We start from the raw sequence: 21,096 nt of genomic DNA, 5'->3' as shown, positions 1-21,096 counted from the left end.
GAAATAACGTTGTTACGCAGCCTTGATCATAAGCTCCACTCGTCCTTTTTTACATTTTGTATAAATATATATTGTAGACGTTTGTGGTGATTACGTTATGGTTGGCTAGCCGTAGATGTGGACGGTTTTTTTGTCGCATCTCCAGCCAGACACAATCTTTATGGAGTATACTGTAGACTGTAGTTGTAAAAAAAAGCATGTTAAACCACGGTTATCTATTCACTGACGATAGCAGTTTCATATTTCCCCTTTTTATCTTGTAAGCATGAACGGACTCTCGGTGTGTTTGGAAGCGGAATGGGCGGCTTTTTTCTTTTTTTTTTCTTTCTTTTTTTTAAGGTAGATGAATTGCATTGCATAATCTTGCTTCGGAAATACCAACATGGCGTAGTGCGCGCTGACTAGAAACTGCGGTGAAATACTGAGCCCCCCATTCATCCTGACCCTGCAGACGGATACACGGGAAGATGCAGCCTCTCTTTCATCTGGCGTTTTATTTGAAGTCGAGTCTTCTTTTTTTTACAACTTTGATAGGCGAGCCTCTATTGCTATTGCTGATATGTTAACCGGTGCTTCACCTTTTTTTAATCATGGCGTTTGCGTGCCTCATATAGTTATATAATATATGAGATAGTATGCATACGTATCTCTTTTTAACCATATTAGCTGCTAATAATGATTGGTAAATTAGGAAGGTGTAATAGGTTGAGCTGAAATTGACACAGGGACCTAGAAAGGATGACATCATGTGCTTTGGACTAATGCTGGGGCCTAAATCCACCTACTTACACTCCCTGTGTGGAGCCCTGCTGCACACTGACTTGCCAGGCCACATGTAGGGCAGTGGGGTTTGGACAATTTGCATTGCATTTTCTGGTTCTTCCTCTTTTTTTTTGAATTCCTGAGCTTATTACTTTGTAGAGGAGCCTTGTAAGTAAAATTACAATGAAGGCTTGTTCACACATGCATGGGTGTAAAGTAGGGGGGAATTATTTATTGGCCTGGGATTTAGCTCAGATGTCTGCTGTTATTCCATCGTTATAGCATCCCACCCCCACAAGGTCAGAGCTCATCATAAGTATTTTTGTATTTATAGGAAGAGGATGTTTGTAGCCCTGTAACCCTGATCCATTATTGTGATTACAAAGGAATCAAATTGCTCTTTCTGGGTTTTGTTTGTCAACCCAGGTCAACAAAAGTGTCACCAGTTCATTTGATTAGGTTTTTTTTTTAGTTGCATGAGTCGTAGACGTTTACTTTTATGTGTGACTCAGTTTTAAGCAGTGGTATTAATGCATGTACACGGTTTATATTTGGTGTCAAATGTTTTTAACAAATGCTCCATTCTTATGTGTATGGTGTTTAGTAATTTTCCACTCTCTCTAAAAGCCCCACAGAACCTGTAGTACAAGTATTTTAGTTACATGTTGTTGTTGTTGTATATAATGATACAGCTTGACTTCATGTTGCTTCTCATAGATTTTGTACTTGAAGGAATGATATGTTATATTATGGAGACACATTTGTAGATAAATACTTCATCATTTTGTGTTGATTTAGCTTTTTGAATCCTCTTGGTCAAAAAGCACTTTCATTGTGAGACCAAACTGTTGTATTTTATATAAGTAACATATATTTGGGCTCTCAGGTTAGCTGTCATTTCTAATTCAGCTGTGTTCTGAATAATTGTGAGTGCATTAATACAAATTGGATTTTTGAAGAGCTGCTGGATTCAGTATGTAAATCAAGATTTTAACATCTTTAAGGGAGTGTCTGTATATGTTTATTTATACTATGTAGGGGTGTCCATCATTGTGCAAGGTTGGGAATCTTATCTCTGATTTGTTGATAGGAAAATATCTCCACCCGACACCGTCCGATGCCAACTGGGATACAAATTTGATGCAATAATGTTTTATGTAGACTCAAGTGTTTGGGTTAATTAGATGACTTTGTTAAACTTTATTTCTTGTCTCCCCTCCTTTCTGTTATTCCCAGGCTGTCCTCTGGGGCAGTAAGCGGGTGGTGTGGAGCAGGCCGCGGTGCCCGTCCCTCTGCACTGCATGGCTGCGATGGCGCCCGCTCTCACCGACGCCCCAGCCGAAGCTCACCACATCCGCTTCAAACTGGCTGCCCCATCCTCGAGTCTCTCACCGGCCAGTGCAGAGAACAACGGTAACGCCAGCAACATCCTCATCCATAGCAGCGGCCCAGCTAAGTGCAAAGCCGCCCCCGAAGAGTGCCCCCTTGACTTTTGCAGCGACCAGGAGCAGCAGCAACAGCAACCCCAAGCCGACTCCGTGGCCCAGGCTTCGGCCCTGGGCAAGCTCCAGCCACTGGTGGCTTCTTACCGATGCTCTGATGTGACACCTGTCCCTTCAACTAAGGAGTCAATCAAGCTGCAAGGAGTCCTCATTAAACAGTCTGTGTTGAAAGGCCACAGAATACTGCCCAGCTCCCTGCTCAACGGCGGCGGAGACTTCCTTTTGAGGAAGAGGCAGGCGATAGAACTGTCCGGCGGCCAGCTCAAAAGCCTCATGAGTGGCAGCACAAACGGAGGTGGCCAGCCCATGGCACCTGTCAATGGCCTGGCCAAAAAGCTGGCCACTATGTCTGGCTCTGGCTGTGTGATGGCAGTGAATGGTGACAAACCTTCTGCCACCACAGACTCCCAATCCCAGAACCTGCCCTTGGACTCTGAGACTTTGACAGCTACCTTATCAGGGCATATCCCGGTGAAAGGAACCCTTAAACAGAAGCATTCCTCTGGGGTTTCTCAAAATACAGATGGACAAAACCTTGAACCACCAGTGCTTCAGTCCGCTGCACTTCCCCCCTTTGCCCATGACAACAACCCTAACCCCTCTATACAAGTAAATTTGGAGGAGGCTGATTCACACACGCCCACCAGTCAGCCACAGGGTTCGGACAGAGAGAGACCAGGTAGCAGCCAACAGGGCTCCCCCTCTTGCACACTTTCACCGCAGCACCCCCTTCCTTGTAGTTCTTCCTCGGACAGCCTTGAGGCCCACGTGAGGGAGCGCACCCTCCTCAACACCAGCCGCCAAGCCGAGATCGAAAGCCGTCTGCGGCGCCTGCGCAAACGTCTTCAGGTGGTACAGGCGAAGCAGGTGGAGCGGCACATCCAGCAGCAGCTAGGTGGCTTCTTGGACTCGGCTCTCAGCCGGCTGCTGGCTGGTAACCGTAAAGAGCCGACGACCCCCACGGCTACATGGAGGACCGGACGCCACTCTTCGTCAAACAGCAGAGACGGTCTCGGCCGCTTCCTGAAAAGTGGCGCCATGCCCTTGGAACTGGAGAGGCTGTATCTGAGCGGCACGGCCAACCTTCACTCAGCAGAAAGCGCCTTTGACTCAGATGTAACAGAAAGTAGCTCTGGAGGGGACTCTGACCTGGAGGAGGAGGAGCTGACCAGAGTGGACATTGAACAGCGGCATGTCAAAATGTAAGTTTAAAGCGTCGCCTTCGATCACTGAGACATAAAGCTCGCTCAAAGCTATGTACATGAGTGCATGGAGAATTCACTCCAGCATAGAATTCAGCATTTATGTGGAGGAAAAGTTGTAAAAATCCACTGCAGGATTCAGTATGAGTTGACTTAACTGTATTAACTCATAACCACGGTGCTTTTAGCTCAACTGTCCTGTTAAAAAGTCCCTGTGTTTCCAGGCCTAGCAGGTGCTCATGACAATTATAACTGCCTGATCTGCCCCAGTAGTGGTTGGTTCAAACTCCAAGGGGTAGGGTAGAGATATCATTTGCCCAGCGAGCATGTTATAGTCGTGTGGGTGGTATCTATCGTCCTGTGGAGAACACAAAAGGCTCAAATGGACTCTTAGTTTAATGAAAAACAAAAAAAGCTCCCTCTCGTCACACAGTGCTTCCTCCTGAGAGGGGCCGAGGCTGAAACTGAACGTTCTGTTTATCTGCAGAGCGAACAAGTGAGCGCCCACAGAGCCGGTAAATATTTTGATTTTTAACTGAAACCAAGAAGAAACACTGAGTTTTAGGGGGAGGCAGTGCTGGTGGGTCCTTTTTTTTTGTTTGTTTTTGTAGAAGGTGTGAGTTTTAGGTTTCTACATGCGTGCCTGTTGTGATGTCAGGTTTCCCCTCAGCAGGAGCTTTGCAAATGTATTCCATGGGAAGTTCACATCACAGTCCTCGTTTCTGTGTCATTAGTGTCGAGGGGAGAGGGGAAAAAAACAACAACCAGCAGGTGGGTCAGTGGCGTTAATGGACTAACTGACCTGTGTAGGATTGGGTAGATTATTAACAAAGTGGCTGAGAACACTGATTTTTTTTTTTATGATCCCTTTTTCTGTGTTGACTTTAGACCTTTGACCTAAATATTTTTCAACACTAACAGGAAGCTGTGTGTGTGTGTGTGTGTGTGTGCGTGTGTGTGTGTGTGCGTGCGCGTGCGTGCGTGTGCGTGCTTCATGCATGACACAATAGCAAAGGCAGAGTTGCTTGTGGAGTGACGTGTTCATACTTCTCTTATCCCCTTTTAAAGATCAGATGAGGTATGAGATGAGGGCATTGGGGTTAAACAGGAAACGTGCACTAGGAGATACACACATATAAACATTTTTAAATACCTTTTTAATAGGGGCAACATCCATAATATACAAAATATGTTTTAAATGAATGGTCTACTGGTTTACTGAGATGCAAATGTGATAACTAGTAACATCAAAGCACATAAAAACAATAATTTTCAAGTAATTTTCCACTCCTGCCTGTGTAAGGGTTAAGGTCCATTTATAGAAAGTTAGTAGCTGTGTAGATTATTAGACTACTATCCTCCATGATACATATATTTTTGTGTTTTATTGAATCATAAATTAGACATTAAGGCAGGTGGTAACAAACTAATTTGACTGTATTTGTATAAAAACCCTACTCCGGCTTTAAAGCCTTGAGTTAGCTGTTATAGATGTACAAAATTAGTCAGACTGATCATTAACATCCACATCAATCCAGCTTAGATATATAAAAATATGTATGTGTGTATATATATATTGTTTGTCCCTGTAATTTTGTGTCCAAGGATGTCTTAATTATATTTTTGTGCCCCTCAACTGGACACAAGCTCTTTAAATATTGAGTAATTCTGATTAGGATGAGGATCAGTTGAGCTATTAATTATAAGTAAAGGATAAGTGATGATATGAGCGTCCCCCCAATTATAATAAGAACAGCATGGTTCTGTTGTTTTCTGGTAGTCAAAGATGTACTTATCTGGAGGGGCTTTGAAAATCGAGACCCCTTGGGAATAGTAGGTGTTTTCCCACCATTAACAAACGGGTCTTTCAAATACAGTGAGAGCTATAAATCGGTTTATTTCTCTGTATAAGAGTGAATGTTTGTCAGAGGGGTCAGCTACATAATGCTTATGATAAAAAATGGGCATAGCAGCAACATTATAAACAGTAATTTCTTCCTAATTTGAGTTTTAAACAGGACCAAGAGTATTTATCATGTGCATATTTTGTGAGCATGTATCGAATAATTAAAATCTCATAAATATAAATACCCTACTAAGGACAAAGAAGTTAAAGCCTGCATTAATTAAAGGCCATCAAGGTGTTATGTGGGGGTGGGGAGGGGGGGATTGATTTATAGACGTAGGATTTAACCCTTTGTTGTAGAACTACCTCAGCAAAGTCATACATTATGAAGCAGTGTTGTGTGTTTCTTTTCTCTACATACCCAGAGCAATTTCTCCTTTCTGTTTATATTCTGTTAAAATAATCTGACTCTGGTTGTTAGCTGTGACTGAGACAAATCATATTTCTCGTAGCCTTTATACAATCCATGTGGCATTACATTTCTTTTTGAAAAGGCCCTCCTGAAAGATGTTTGAGGTATTATTCAGATTTAACAGCAGGGTTACAGGAGCTGCCTCAATGGTACAATGGTAATATGACTCCTGCCTTGGCTTATTACAGTCATTGATGCTTTTGATGCCATTTTGAAAACATTATCAGTAGTATTTTTTTCCCCTCACCTGCTTCAATCTGTATTTCTAATTTATTAACAGGTAGGATACATGAAGGCTTTGTTATATTTAAATTAAATGCAACTAATGCCATGAACATAGCACTTCCAGCCTCAGCTAGTATGCAGTCCGTCTCCCTCGTCTCATTTCCATAGTTGAGTGTGGAGGACTGTCGGTCCGAGCACTTGATCGGTTTTACTTATCAGGTCTGGTGCTGGATCCGGGTACCTCAGCCGTATATCTCCACTCAGCAGAAGCAGCAATAGAAGTAGTTTGTTTAAGAAACGCTATGTGCTGTATTTCCTCTTGTGTTGTGTTTGGCTTGTGCTTGTCACACCATGCTGATTTGTTTGTTTGCCAACAGGTGGAGTAAATTGTCCTTTTTAAAGAGTGAAATTTTTTGGCAGAGGTGTTTGATGTTTGTTCCTCTCTAATGCATAGGCGTTGTCCAAGTGTAAAAAAACAAAAAAAATTACAAAAGTCATAAAAGCAGGCATACGCCTACCTCTCTCTCTGTCTGTAACTTTCTCTTTGATGGTTGAAGTTTTCCTTTGAAACAGGATGAGATGATAGAGATGAAGATGCTCAACAAAACACACCAAAGCAGACAAGAAAGCGCAAGTAATGGTGGTTTACAGGGTAGGGCTGAGTGACATGAAAATGGTTGTATTAGTCAGAATTGATAGTTACCACAATTAATGTCTGATCATTATAAGTTTAAAGGCTCATTCTTTGAGGTCAGAACATGAAAAACAACAAAACATGTCACAATTTTGAGGTAAAACATTAAAAAATCTCTATCTTTGTTTCACATCAAAATATGCATAAGTAACATTAAATAAAATCCTTCTTCAACCATTTTTTCTCAACAAAATGAATAGCTTAGTATAAAAACTAAGTGCAGCAGTGTGATACGGCTCACACTAATTTATACAAATGAAAACAACCCCGGTCACACAGCCTACACAAATCACCTGACATGTAGTGTGGGAAGCAGCTTATTGTCTCATTTCCTGTTGCCAGTGTGTTTTGTTTTGGGTTTTTTCTGTTCCAGGTCGTGTTTTGGGTTTTGTTTTTTCTTTGCAGCTCTAGCCCCAGTTAATTTAGCTGTATTCATTATTGCAGCTGATTACCTGCTGTACATTTAAACTTACACCTGTTATGCTCAAACACTTACAGCTCTCTCATCTCTCCTTTTAGCAACTTTCTCACCAATTCCACAGTTATTATCACGCTTTTCAGATCTGCTAATGACTTTAGCTTTGCAGTTAGCCATGGCGCCTCTCTCTCTCTCTCTCTCTCTCTCTCTCTCTCTCTCTCTCTCTCTCTCTCTCTCTCTCTCTCTCTCTCTCTCTCTCTCTCTCTCTCTCTCTCTCTCTCTCTCTCTCTCTCTCTCTCTCTCTCTCTCTCTCTCTCTCTCTCTCTCTCTCTCTCTCTCTCTCTCTCTCTCTTTTCCCCCCCCCCCCTGACTTATGTATAGCTAACAGCCTCATTTTAGTTGATAATGGTACACGTAATAAATGTAGTTTTATTCTCAATGAATTCCAGGTGTGACTCGTCACCATGGAAACCCAGTCATTACCTGCTATACTTAGCCAGCTCCCAGTAGCCGGTCAAACTGACCCAGTGCACATCTGCTAATTACCTAGCTTAGCAGTTAGCGATGGCTTCACTCTGTCCCTTCTGTTTAATTTTTGTTATTTCTATTGAGGGAAGTTATATCTAGATAATTGTTCATTTGTTTGCCCCCAGCCCTCATATAAAGGCAGGTGTGGAGCCTTTAAAAAACAATAATAATAATGATAACTTAATTTATATAGCACCTTTTTTTAAAACAATGTTTACAAAGTGCTTTGACAAACAAAGCAAAAAGCAGTACAATACAAAGCAAGACACACAGCACAGAGAGCCGTAACAAGACCGACATTAACAAGATGAAGGAAGAGGACAATGAAATACAGTGAGGAGATGATGAAAATATGATAAAAATAAAATGAGATAAAAGACGGTAACAATAAACAACCATCACAGAAAAGCTAGTCTGTAGAAATGAGTTTTGAGAAGTGAAGCTATCGGCAGCCATCTTGCCCCATGCGTGATAAAGTTGTCTTCTCTTACAGCAAACATGATGCTTCTTGTTGACACGTTAACATGGAAAGCTTCCCAGCAGCCAAACATTGTGAGAGGGGTTTTTTTTTTGTTAATGTGAAGCAGCTCAAGTATCTCTTCACCGTTATTGTCAGCCGCTAACTCCTCAGTGTGTAGCTGAAGGTCTCGGTTTATGTGTTAATAGTTTTACTTAAGTGGATAAGTTGTGTTTTTTTTTTTTTTTTTTTTTTTATAATGGTATCAATATGAAATATCACAGGTGAAAGTGAAAGTCTATGACGAGATTGTGCAAACATCACACTTTTTTTTGACATTGGGGTTTTAAAGATAACGATCGTAGGTTTTACTTTCAGACTAAATTTTCCCCTACCACCACTACATGTGATAAACAACCCAACCAAACCAGTTGTACTAAGCATTTCTGTTTTATAGGGATACATGTAAATGTTAACACACCACAATCCTACAAAGTAGTAATTTGACAATGAATCTAGTTGATTGTGGGTTGTGAGGATCAGATTAATTACTATGCTATATAATTATAATCTTTACATGTAGACCCATTTAATGTCCTCCTGAGGCAAATATTGAGACGCTGCCTGCTTCAAAATGCTTCCCTTTCCACGCTGTCACAATAGCGCACCTCATTCATAGGTTTTGTGAGTGTGTTTGCCAAGCGGTGGCACATGTAAGCCCCTTAATAACTCCTCTTGTTTCGACGGGAGTGAAAAGCTGCCATGGGGAAATTTTAAACCTGTCCGTCTGTAACGCCATCACGAGCAGCTGCCTGATGCACAATTGTATAATCATTCATCATCATCATCATCATCATCATCATCCACCCGGCAACAAGTTTTTTTTAAAAACTGGTTCTCAGCTCTCTCTCTCTCCCCAAGCCCGACACAGGAGAAACCTTACCTCACTGTGATGATCAAGGTCGTTTTCCAGGAAGTAGTCTCTCTCTCTCTCTCTCTCTCTCTCTCTGTATGTGTGTGTTTGTGTTTGTAACCATAATGCCACATTTTCACAACTGAACATTTTAGCCTCAGTCACCAATTAATGGTTTACAGCACCGTGCCGGTAAACACCACAGAATATATAACGTTGTCTTCTTCAAGGCGAGTGCCACCTCAATTATTTAACGTCAGCCGAGTTGACAGCCGTGTGGAAAAAAACAAAACAAAACAAACAAACCTATTTTGCATTGCTTGTTTTGGATGCAACGTATTGCTTACAACTAATCCCCCCTCCCTCCCTCCCTCCACCCCCTCCTCTCCCGTCATCCCCTGTCTGTCTATACTGTATTCGTGGTTTCCCGTATCTTAGAGGATTGGGGGCCGGCCAACATCTGTTGCCGTGCTTACGCTCGCTGGGGCCTTTTATGTTCAAGCCAGTGCGTCTGTCTGTGACTGTGACTGTGTGTGTGTGTGTGTGTGTGTGTGACGTCCATAATGGCCTCTAGCAGGGTGTGGGTGCTGCTAGCCTTTTAAAAAAATGAATGTAAATATGCCAGTCTCCTCCTTTTTTAAATACTAGCATTAGAGAAATACATATTAATGGAGAGGCTGTAATTTAGTCATGTTACAGTAGTTGAGAAGAGAGTGGGCCCAGTTTTTTTTTTGTTTCTGAGGCAACAATAAATGCTCATCAGGAAATCTCAGATCTTACATAATGCCTCTCATAGACTTGAACCAATGAAAATGTCTGAAATTGTTATCTGACTAAGCGCTAAAAATGTGCCGGGGGTTCGAAGGGCTAGTGAAAGATCCCAGGGTTATGTGTTGCTCGTATGGTCTCTATGCAGTAAGGCTGTTAAAATGCCTGTCTTCCTGCTGCTCTTGAATTAGGGTAACTGGGTTGGCTGGGAGTACAGCGTGCCTTTCATGCTTATGGCTCAGCATTACTCTGCAGTCTGAGTAGCTTACCCATGTTTTTTTTCCTCTCTTTTTTTCCTTCCTTCTCTTTCCATTCCTCTGTCGGGGTGTGTGTGTGAGTGAGTGTGTGTTTATGTACATACATATGCGAGCGTCTGTATAGGTTTCTGTCCTGTTTGACACATCTGGATGTGTTTAACTCAGGCCCAAGTTCCTCAACACGAACCCACAGGCGTTACATAACCCCCCTCTTTTATGTAATGACTGCTGCAGCTCTATCTGGCTGAGTTTGCCCTCTCTCTCTCTCTCTCTTGCTCGCTCTCTCTCTCTCCCTCTAGTTTTTCCTGTCCCACACCCTGTCGGCCTTGCCTCGTTCAATCCTCGACTCCTGAGCAGTTTCTTCCTGTTAAAGAAAAAAAAAAGAGACGAGTTTAACCAGCTGCCCTGCGAAATTCCTACCAGTCCTAATCTGAGAGATTGTCATTTCAGTCTCACCTCCATTACCCCCCTTTCCTCTCCAAAAAACCCCCCCAAAAACCTTTTCAGTATTTGGATAATTTTCTGCTCTTTTTAACATGCTTTTGAAAATCCTTGACTCCAGAGAACAAAGAAATTAGAAATGACAGCTGCTGCTTTGATTTCCCTTGTTCTTGTTACTGAGCATGAATGATGACTGAACGGTTAGTGAAGCATAATTGCAAAGTGGAGTTAAAAAAAAAATTGTTTCACATGGAAAAGCAAAATGTCTGCAGGCTTTTTACCTCTACTCATTACAAATGTTCCTCTGGCAGATTTTGAGCTCAATTATCAAAATGTAGAGTATGAATTAATGGTCATTTAATGCACAACAATACAATACAAACCTTATGTACTGACAGGCTAAACAGTTTTGAGTATTTGTCATTAATCCTAATAGACTAGGTTGTTTACCCCCACTCATAATGTCCTTAGCTACACAGTGCACCATTACAGCCTGAATTAAAATGCCAATGTAGTTTAGATTAGATACATTTGACAGGCCGATAACTCACTGCTGTGCTTTAATGGCCTATTATAATCCAGTTCTTTTTGGAAGTCCTCAAGAGGAGGTTTTTGGTAAACCCTTAACTTATCTTAACCCCCTCTTCTTCCTCTGTCTGACCATTACATGGACTTTCATATCCTGTTTTCAATCAATGGTGGAACATCTGTGTAACGTTAAAGGGGAGACGTATTATTATTATTTGTCCTTATTTTTAGTCTCATATATATATATAATGTTGGATGTTTATTTTGAGCATTTGGCAAGTAAGTAAAATACAAAACAAGAAAAACAAATAAAGTGAGCAGTAAACATCCTGCAAACTCTCAAAGATTTGGATAAACATCAAATATTACATGTTGGAAAAGGACGTGTAATATAACTTGATATCCATCATATATATTCAGGTTACAAGCAGCTACTCTAGTGCTGTTATTCACAGCCCAAATGTCCACCCAGTGTTAATCAGATACAATTTAGATAATTACCTCATACTTCATCCTACCCACCCTTCCTCATCATTATACCTCTTACGGGTTTTTTGTTTTTGGTACATATTTTTTGACCTTTTATTTATATTTGGACTTTGCTTGAGTTCAGTATCCAAACCACGTTCATATTAAACATGATCCTCAGGAGGAGGAGGAGGAGGGGAGGGGGGCTTTTTAAAGAGGGGGCTATATAGAGGGGCCAGTATAAGATAAATAGACTCCCAGAATAAAAATGTAGAGCTGGAAATGAGCATAAGAAGTCCTCCTTTTTTTTTCTTAAAAAAAAAATAAATGTTTGAGGAAAAGGGAGAGGTGCAGGCTAAAAACTCAAAAGTGTATGTTGTGTTGAAAGTGGCCGAGCACAGGTAAATTCACAGCAGCAGCAAGTGTGTGATTTATGCTGAAAGGTTTGTTTTTTTCCATTTATATTTTGTGGAAGAGGTTTATTCTATTAAAACTGATTTTATAAGAGCAGCAAACTGATAAAAGAGCAGGTCATGTCCATCTTTTACTAAACTAATGTCTGTATTGGAGTGTTGGGTACAGTATAACGAGCATGTCAGAGCTCTTATTCCTGAATACTTGTCTCATACTCTGCTCAACATGTGTTTAACCTTTAACTTTGTGAGATCCTGCCAGAGTCCATCCTGTCAGGCTTCACAAGTTATGTGCTTGTGCAGAGTCACGGCGGAGCCTTAAAGTCTTAAAATGTCTTAAATTGTAGGAGATAAGGCTTTAAATGTGATCTGAGCTGGAGCAGAGTGAATGAATGTGATTATATGTGTTCAGTTTATTTTATTTCTCATTATTTTACATAATCAACCAATCAACTTATTAATTAAACTTAAAAATAAGATGGAACTATAATGATACAAATCTATAGTTGCAGTCCTATATAAATTACTTCATTATTATTATATGTACATTAAAGTCATTATATGTGATACCATGTTGTGGCCTAATAGTGGTTAAGACCACTCAGCCTGTCAGGAACTAACAGCAGCTACAGACACGGTTTAGATAACAATACTAAAGAATTTATGTAGTATAGCAAAAGAAATAAATTCACAAAGTGCTTCAAAAGAATAAAACTTGAAAAGGCCATAACATTTAATCAAACATAAAATCGATGAGATAGAAGCGAGAAAAATAATTTAAAAAACAAAAAACCATACGAATATAAAAGCAGACAGAAGACTTAGATGTGAAGACAGCGAATAACAGTAACGTAGAGGGTTAACCCTTACACACTGTTCATATTCTGACTCATAATTAGTTCCTACACCAATTTACAATCATAAATGATCCATCAGTCATTAATAAATGTTTGATTAATCCTTAATAAAGCTGTCAGAGAGCAGATAGAGTGTATTCTGTTTATTTATGAAAACACATTTATAATCATTATTTTATAGTCCAGGAGAACATTTTATACAATATGATGAATGCAGCTGCACCAAAAGTGTTTTAATTTCTATTTTTGTATATACAAACACACTAGTAAAGTTGGATGTTGTGTTTTAACAGCTCTCAAATGTTAAAAACAAAAACAAAACAAAAGTCTAATTTGAGAACAGTATGTAAGGGTTAATGTAGATGCTGCTTTAGCACCATTTCTATCAGGCCTGGAGGTTTTTTAATATAACTTCATAGTGAGCTCCAATGATTTTGCTTGCTAGCTTTCAGAGTTCATCTGAAACTGTAGCTTGTTGTTGTTGTTTACTCTTTGGCTCTCTCCTACTATGTCATATGTTTTCTTAATCTAATTGATTGAAGTTAGCCTGATTATAGACTGATGATTCATCCAATTACCTGCCAAGTGTTTTTCTTTCTTTTTTTTCTCCTTGTTTTTAAAGTGACCTTTTTCCAGTTTCCAAAGCTCAGTGTTTCAAACTGTGTGTGTGTCTGTGTGACTGTGTGTGTGTGTGTGGGGTTATTACAGCCAACGTTTGACCCCACGTTTTTGTAGCGCTGAGTGATGAAACAATAACAATATATCAGTTTATTTGCCTGAACGAACACCATTTTTCTGATCAAGTCTGCCTCAGAATTACAAGCGCGTGTGTGTGTGTGTGTGTGTGTGTGTGGAAAAAAACAAAACACACCTCCACAGCTAGAAATGCTAATCTCCTTCCACCAGGCAGTAGTGTCTCCATATGGAAAGGAAGTCCACCACCGCCCTTCCACCTCTCTCTCTCTCTCTCTCTCTCCAGTATTAACAAACACACTATGGAGGAAAGGAAGGCAGGAAGATGAGTGATGATGGAAGATATTTCTTGTGTAATAGCTAGCACAGTTGTGGAGAAAGACAAATCTTTAAAAGTGCAGGTTTAACCAAAAGATGATGAACTTTTTGACACATGAATTATGATATAAATGTGATTTTTGTGCATCTTATTGTGAAGGAGCAACCACTTGTGTCTTCCCTTTTCTTGGTAAATTTCCAGAGGAAGGAGAGATCAGGTGAAGACGTGTGGCTGGCTGTCAGGGCCACGTTTTTTTTGGGGGGGGGGGGGGTTCCCCCCGCCAAAGTGTTCATGTTGGTTTTGGAAAGGGTCAGTATGGTATAGGAGGGGGGTGGAGGGGGTTCCCAGCACACCACACCATACAACATATGTGCTGCATCCAGAGAAGCACCACAATGGAGAATGTGCTGACAGCCAGAAAAACGGTGGCTGTAGTGATTGCCGCCGGTGCTTTTGTGTGTGGGAGTCGCGGGGTTGGTGGAGGGGGAGGGAGGGAGAGAGAGAGAGAGAGAGAGGAGGAAAATATGTCCTGGTTAGAGGAGGAGGGGGGTGGAGCTCCTACTGTCAGGAGGAAGAATTTCTCAATGCTTCACACTGACTCCTCCTCCTTCCCTCTGATGATTAAGGTCACTGGACTCGTAATGGCCTGTGTGTGTGGGAGTTTATATTTATACTAAATTGAGATTTCGGCTCTTCCTGCAAGACTTTCACTTTCTCTATTAAAGCTCACCAGCTTTTTAAATGGATCCTAGTGGTGATTTTTGCATTTAAATTCACTTTGCACACACTCTCCAAATTTTTTCCGGTCAGGTTCGAGTGCTCCTTTTGCTTTAGACGGCTTTCTCACCCTTTGTTCAATCCAGCTTCGGAGGTTTAAAGTGTCTTTGCAGTGTAATAATATGAATGTACAGCCCTGTCTATCCAAGAGATCATGACTCTCGAGTTCACATTACACCTGGACCCTCTTTCTCTCTCTCTCTCTCTCTCTTTCTCTTTCTACCTCCCTCCTTCTCCAGATCGATAGTCAGCCCACTGCTCTGGCTCATGCTATAATAATCTGCGCGCTAGACTTTGTGCGACACACTTTGCGCCACCACCGGTGTTGTTGTTGTTGTTGTCATTTTCTGCGAATCTCTCTGCAGGGACATGCAGATGCAAATGCACTTGCCAGCAAAGCATTGATCTGATGCACCAGCCCCACGGGCGTGTTCGGAAGCAGCAGCAGGGTTGCAGTTGTTTGTGAACGCTCACCGGTTCACTGTTTGTGCAGAAAGGAGCCTGAGTCTTTAGAACAGCAATAAGGAAATGTTACTTTAGCAGGAAGTGCTGCTGCAGCTGTGTTTTGCAGCAATGTCCTTGATGCTGTATTGCAGCGAGAGAGGGAGTGAGTGAGTGAGTTGAGTTTGAGATAAGCTAAATGTTGCATGTGAGAAAAAAGGAAGGAATCAAGACGCCTCTCGTTGCACTGATTGGTAGCTGATGTCTGCAACAAAAAAAACCCTCACAATAACTGTCCTTCCGCTCGGCTTCACATTAAGACAGGATTCCTGCTTGGATTATTGGTTATCCCAGTGTCTGCTGCACTGTTCTCTGACCCAGCCCCACCCCCATCCACACCCCCCTCCTCCTCTTCCCTCCTCCAGCACCCTGTGGCCTGTAGATTGCTTTTAAAGCCCGTCTGTTCCTCTCCAGGCTGCCAGAGCTTCCCGGTCCTTGTTGTCCTTCTTTTTTTCTTTTTTACGCCCCTCCTCCTCCTCCTCCTCCTCCTTTCCCACCCTCCCTGACATCTCCTCCTCTCTCTCCCCCTCAGCAATAGCTTTTTTTCCTCCACTTCCTCTTCGTCCACGGTGGAGCGCTGAAAATTGAAAACAGAGACACGGGTGTGGGGAGGAGGAGAAAGCACAGAGAGGAGTGCAAGGTCTATCTTTGTCTGCCATCTGACTCATTATTTTCATTGTTCAGCCGTGGTCACAGCACCAAAAAAAAACAAAACCTCCATATTTTGATAAAATGGCGCCCTCTGTGGTCGCTGCCACACAGTACAGGAGCAGACATTTTCCTCTCATGTCTGCCTTTGAAATGCCCATTCTGTGTGTCATACTGGTAAAATGGAGTACTCTGCTCTCTGTTGGCATTCATTTCTTTGCCGTTGAATAAATCTGTGATGCCGTAACCTCCTAATTTTTACGTCTCTGCTGCACTTCAGATACACGTCTGATCATGTAGTGTTTTTTTATTTTTATTTGAAGGCTTTTACAGGCTGCCTGCAGTTGTCGTTGCTGGGAGCTTTTTGTTTAATGCTGATTCACTGACCTCTGCAGTCTGACAGGGGAAATGCTTGGATGCTCATTCGAAAGTGTGTTTTTAAATGAGCAATTACAGTGTTTTTAATCAGTATTTTGTGATGAATTTCAATTCTTACTAGGACATTCACCACACTGGTCTGTAACACTGTATTACAGGTGTGTAACTCCATTAAGGAAACACATATAAAAATGTAGAAAACATATTTGTTGTGTATTGATGGCTGATTTATGCACCGTTTCACCCAGTATGTCATTTGTTAAACTTAAATAAGCACTCACACCCCCTTTTTTCTTTTTCTTCTTCTTTTTTCCCCTCCCTCAGATGGAAGCGGGCAGAGAGTCGCTACACAGTGGAGAGAGCTGCGATCATCAGCCACTGGAACTGGCTCCAGGCCCACATCTCGGACTTGGAGTACCGCATCCGACAGCAGACCGACATCTACAGACAGATCCGTGCCAGCAAGGTCAGTATTAGTCTCTGTGTGTGTTTTTTGTGTGTGTGTTTGTGTGTTAAATGTATAAATGTCATTCAGCTCCCACACTCAGTTCTCCTACCAGTGGTTATAAGAGTAGATAGAGTGCTGTGATGTAGTGTTTCAGTACATGTCTTCAGGGTGAGATTATGACACTCAGGTCTTGACTCTGCAGGGCTCAGTAGAGTTAGGAGGCGTCGCCCCCAGCGCAGTGCCTGCAGGTGGGACAGAGGTGAAGGCCGAGCCTGTAAACACTCAGGTAAGCAGAGTAAAGGTGGACAGAGGGGCGTGTCTTCCCCCCTGTGCTGTCGTTGTGTCACAGCGCTTTAAATGTAAACCTAATCATTTTTATGACGTCAGTGGTCTGTGAGCAGTCAACAGTTCGAGGTTATTCTTAGATCCGGCTGTCGTGTGCTACATCTGAGTCAGGAAGTCTCACCAGGATATTGTGGAGTGTTTTGTGAATGTTGAGCCAAAAAAAAAGGACATTGTGCTCATGTTGCACTTGTTTAAATAACTATGAAAGAGAAGAGAAGTTAAAATGATCTTGACCTTCCAGCAGCTGTAATGTATGTGATCATATGATATTATAACAAAGACTCAGCAACAAGCAGATAAAAGAACATCCATAAGCTGCTGTTTGAGTAGTATTATCTCAGCCCATTTACCTACATTAACAGAAAAAGAAGATATTCATAATGCTTGTAACGGATGAAATAAGAGAAATCGGCCTTCGTTTTGTGAACCTGTGAAGTTCACAGTAAATATTTGATTAGACTTCACTGAGCACTCCAGTTGTCTGAGAGTTGAATGTGAGTTGTTAGACTTGTCAGGTCGACTGTCGGGTTCATTCACAGCTGCTTGTTAATCAGTGAAACCTTCATGTTGCTTGTTCTCGTAAATCAAAGCATCTGGTGGAAGTTAAATGCTTTTTTTTTTTTTTTTTATCTGCCCCTCAGGTCTGAAAATTAATCAGACAAAAGAGCTTCAGTGTAATATACTGCTTCAGTTTCCACATCCAAATAATTGCTAAATAATTAACTACAGGAAGGAGTCTGTCTCTCTGGATACGTCTAAATTGTTTATATTAAAGTTTGTCAGACCAGCACATCTGCAGGTGTGGCTTCTTATCTCTGTGGCTTACATTTAGACTTTGGTATTTTTGATTAGTCATGCAGGCACTTTTCACTTTCCGTCAACTTTAGTTAATGATTTTACTGCTTTGCTGTTGGTCTCCAACAGATTTCTGTATAAACATTATAAAAGAAATAATGAATTTGCAAGCACGGAATTAGTGAGATATAATTAATGTGAGGCATCTTCTAAATTGTGATGGCAAGAGCTAGAATAAATTATGTAGGATTGGAAACTATTAAATGTGTTCATTTGTGTGTAAAAAGCTTATGAATAAGGAGCTCCACGCCATGGCTCTTGATGACAGTGCAGAATAACGTTTAAAAGCTCGGGGACAGCCCCGGCCTCACTCTCACGAACCCAGTCTTGAATAATTCAAGGCCACAGGACCGGGATGATTCAGTTTGTCTATTATGTAGTTGCTTTAAATATCCCGGGGTCCGCTAAGTGCCCTCGGTCAGTCTGTGTTCTCATGCCAGTTAACACGAGGTGTAGTCTCACTGGGTTTTGTCTTATCTGTCGATGCAGGATGTCGGTTCAGAACGGCTGGAGCACACAGGCTCCACCCACTTCACCAACGCAGAGCCGGGCCCCTGGAAAGGTCAAAACGGACAGCCAGTCAACGGCGTCCTCAGCAGGTACAGCTGACGATGATTACCTCTATCTCAAGCTCCCAGAGGGGGAATCTGCTTTTCTGATATTCTTGATTAAAATGGATTTTACTGTTGCTACAGCTGATGTCTCCCCGTTGATCCTTAAGAAGTCTTAAAATGTCTTAAATTTTTAGTTCTTGATATTCAAGGTCTTAAAATGTCTGGAATTGTAGGAGTTACGGCATTAAATTTGATCTTAGTGTATTATGTCATTTTTCATTGTTTTACATAACCAACAATTAACTTATTAATTAAATAAAAAACTTATCAGCAGTTGGAACTATAATGAAACTAATCATTAGTTTCAGTTCTATATAAATGACTTCAAAGTGAGCTCCATTTTAACCCACTAAAACAGTAAAATCCTGTTTTTGCATTATTATATGTCTCAGCAATGTTATTATTTTGTCCTTTAACGAGATATTAAATTAAAAAGTTCTTAAACGTCATTAAGTTTGTCATTAAGAATGTGCAGATATCCTAGCTACAGCATCTTAAACTGAAATGAAGTCATCAGGATTTTACTATTACATATCTAAATATTATCTAACATGCAAACATAGTGTAAGATATGAAGAATAATAATGAGGGACTCTTTCATCATGATTTTAATTCATGTTGACACTTTTCAGAAAGACAATAAAGTAGACTTCTACGTGACTTCCACTAATATCTTACAAATTGTATTTAAAAGACTGAGCTCCGTAAGCTCATCTGCTGTGTTGTTTGTCCCCACGTCAGGATGGCAGAGGGCGCCGACGCCAAGCACCAGCAGCCGTGTGACAGCACATGTGTGGCTGCGCGCACACGACCACTAGTCAGCTGTCGGCGGCGGCGGCTCATTCAGCCCAACACTGTGCCCAACCTCAATGGCAAGGTGAGTTTTCATCGTCCGTCCGTGTGGGTTCATGCATGCTTAAAGGTCGCATCAGAGCATGCATCAAATGTCTCAGTATTAAAAATTCATACATTCAGTACATTCACCTTTTTGTTAAGGGACTGATTTAATTCTTGGACGTATTCTTCAAGGATCTCAGACACAGATTAAGACTAGTCCTAGACTAAACACTCAAAATATCCACTGAGAAACAAGTCTGGTCTTGAACTAGGCTTAATCCCTCTCTGGGAAATCAGTCCTCCGGGTGTTTTAGCCTGCACTTACTGATTAGTTCCCTGGTTTGTAACCAAATAGCTGAGTAAACAAGAAATGGCTGACTTGCTAGTGAAAAACTAGGCCATCTTCCTTCAGAGTGGAAACAACAAAGACGAGTAATCACCCTTGTGACAACTCACAAGTTTTAGTTAAGCAGAATGGAAACACTGGCTGATTGATTGTGTGTGTCAGCATATCTACAGCGCACTGAGATTTAAAATGTGTAAATGTAAGGCCTTTAAAATGATTAAAATGTCCTAACATGCAGATTTCTCTGTGCTACTCATTACACGAACAGAACAGTAAATATACAATCCCACTTTTCCTTCAGTTTTTAGTAAATGCCAGCAGGAATCTTTACTTTTCAGCCTTTAATTATACAGTGAATTTTAGGTTTCAGGACATGATTGAAGCTGGACTGATGTATAATCTTTAATTGCTGTTTCTGGTTTTAAATTAGTCTGAATTTCATTCCCTGGTGGAAATAATTTAAGGCTTATTCCTGAAATATGGAGGTAGTCGCATAACTACTGAGCTGTCTTACATGGTAGAAAATGCCTTGAAGTAAATGGTTCTTAATTAGAGCCTCACTGATACTGGAGGTTTGGGGGCGATGCCGATATATTAGAGAGTAAAATAACTCCAATATTGATATATCGGCCAATTATCTTATATACACAGACATCCCTAAAATGTGCTTATCAAACAGTTGTGACATAGATATGCAATGGAGGCTGTGATACTTTACAATTTAACATTAAACCATATTGTATAAAATGACATTAGTGCACTGAAACACTGAACTTGAATCATGAAAAAGGATACATAAAATGCTGTCTATATAAATTTAAAGACATCAGCACATATTGGACCTTTACACTGAAACCAATACATCATAAAAACTCCAATATCGTCAGACCGATGTATCAGTCGAGCTCTATTCTTTACTAATCTGTTCCTAATAAGTTGGTTGTGATAATGAAGTTGAACTATGAATATTTACAGCTTAACTTCTCTCTCCTATCCGCCCACAGGCCCAGAGAAGCAGCTGTATCCAGTGTAACTGCAGAGTTAACCCCAGCTGTGTGATGTGCGGTGGCTGGCCCACCCCCAGAGAGGACCCTCAGTTTGAGCTGCCCACCCTGGAGCGCCTGTCAAGACTGGATCTTGGCGTCCACCCGATCCTCTCCTTCCCTGACGGTCAGTGCTATGCTTCTCGCTCAGAGGAGAGAAAGCCAGAGTTTACGCAGTCATTTCCTCCTTTACAGCTAAGGGAAGACAAACAAGGAGTGGTCGCAGAAATATTTCTCACCAGGAAGTACTGAGAGAACATTTTCAGTGATTTAGAGAATCTCTTCTGTCTGTAAAGGGTATTGTATTCCCCTGAATAAGTGCTACATTGTCAGTGCTGGGGACTCATTAACGATGATGTTTCCTTTTTGCCTTTTCCCAGAGTTTCACAAACACAGGATTTCCACAAATCAAAGTGTTTTTTTTAATTCCTGAGGAATTTGTCTTGTTTTGTTCCAAATGAAAAACACAAACTGCATCAGAGCGATAGATATTTGAGACAAAGCGATATTTACAACCGCAGGACAACAATGGATTTGGCAT

General features: G+C 41.2%; 1 protein-coding gene across 2 annotated transcripts in view; it reads left to right on the top strand.

Moving 5' to 3' along the window:
• Positions 1-21,096, top strand: part of LOC128380912 (KAT8 regulatory NSL complex subunit 1-like) — a 30,491-nt gene that overhangs the window by 1,570 nt on the left and 7,825 nt on the right. For both annotated transcript variants that reach the window (XM_053340797.1, XM_053340796.1), the window contains exons 2-7: positions 1,999-3,466; positions 16,392-16,533; positions 16,718-16,801; positions 18,205-18,314; positions 19,071-19,206; positions 20,517-20,682. In XM_053340797.1, the coding sequence (XP_053196772.1) occupies positions 2,064-3,466; positions 16,392-16,533; positions 16,718-16,801; positions 18,205-18,314; positions 19,071-19,206; positions 20,517-20,682 (2,041 nt within the window). In that variant the 5' untranslated portion in view covers positions 1,999-2,063. The remainder of the gene's footprint in view (positions 1-1,998; positions 3,467-16,391; positions 16,534-16,717; positions 16,802-18,204; positions 18,315-19,070; positions 19,207-20,516; positions 20,683-21,096) is intronic.

This window comes from Scomber japonicus, chromosome 20 (genome assembly GCF_027409825.1).
Source record: "Scomber japonicus isolate fScoJap1 chromosome 20, fScoJap1.pri, whole genome shotgun sequence".
Lineage (NCBI taxonomy): Eukaryota > Metazoa > Chordata > Actinopteri > Scombriformes > Scombridae > Scomber > Scomber japonicus.
This window is presented reverse-complemented; position numbering and strand designations above follow the sequence as displayed.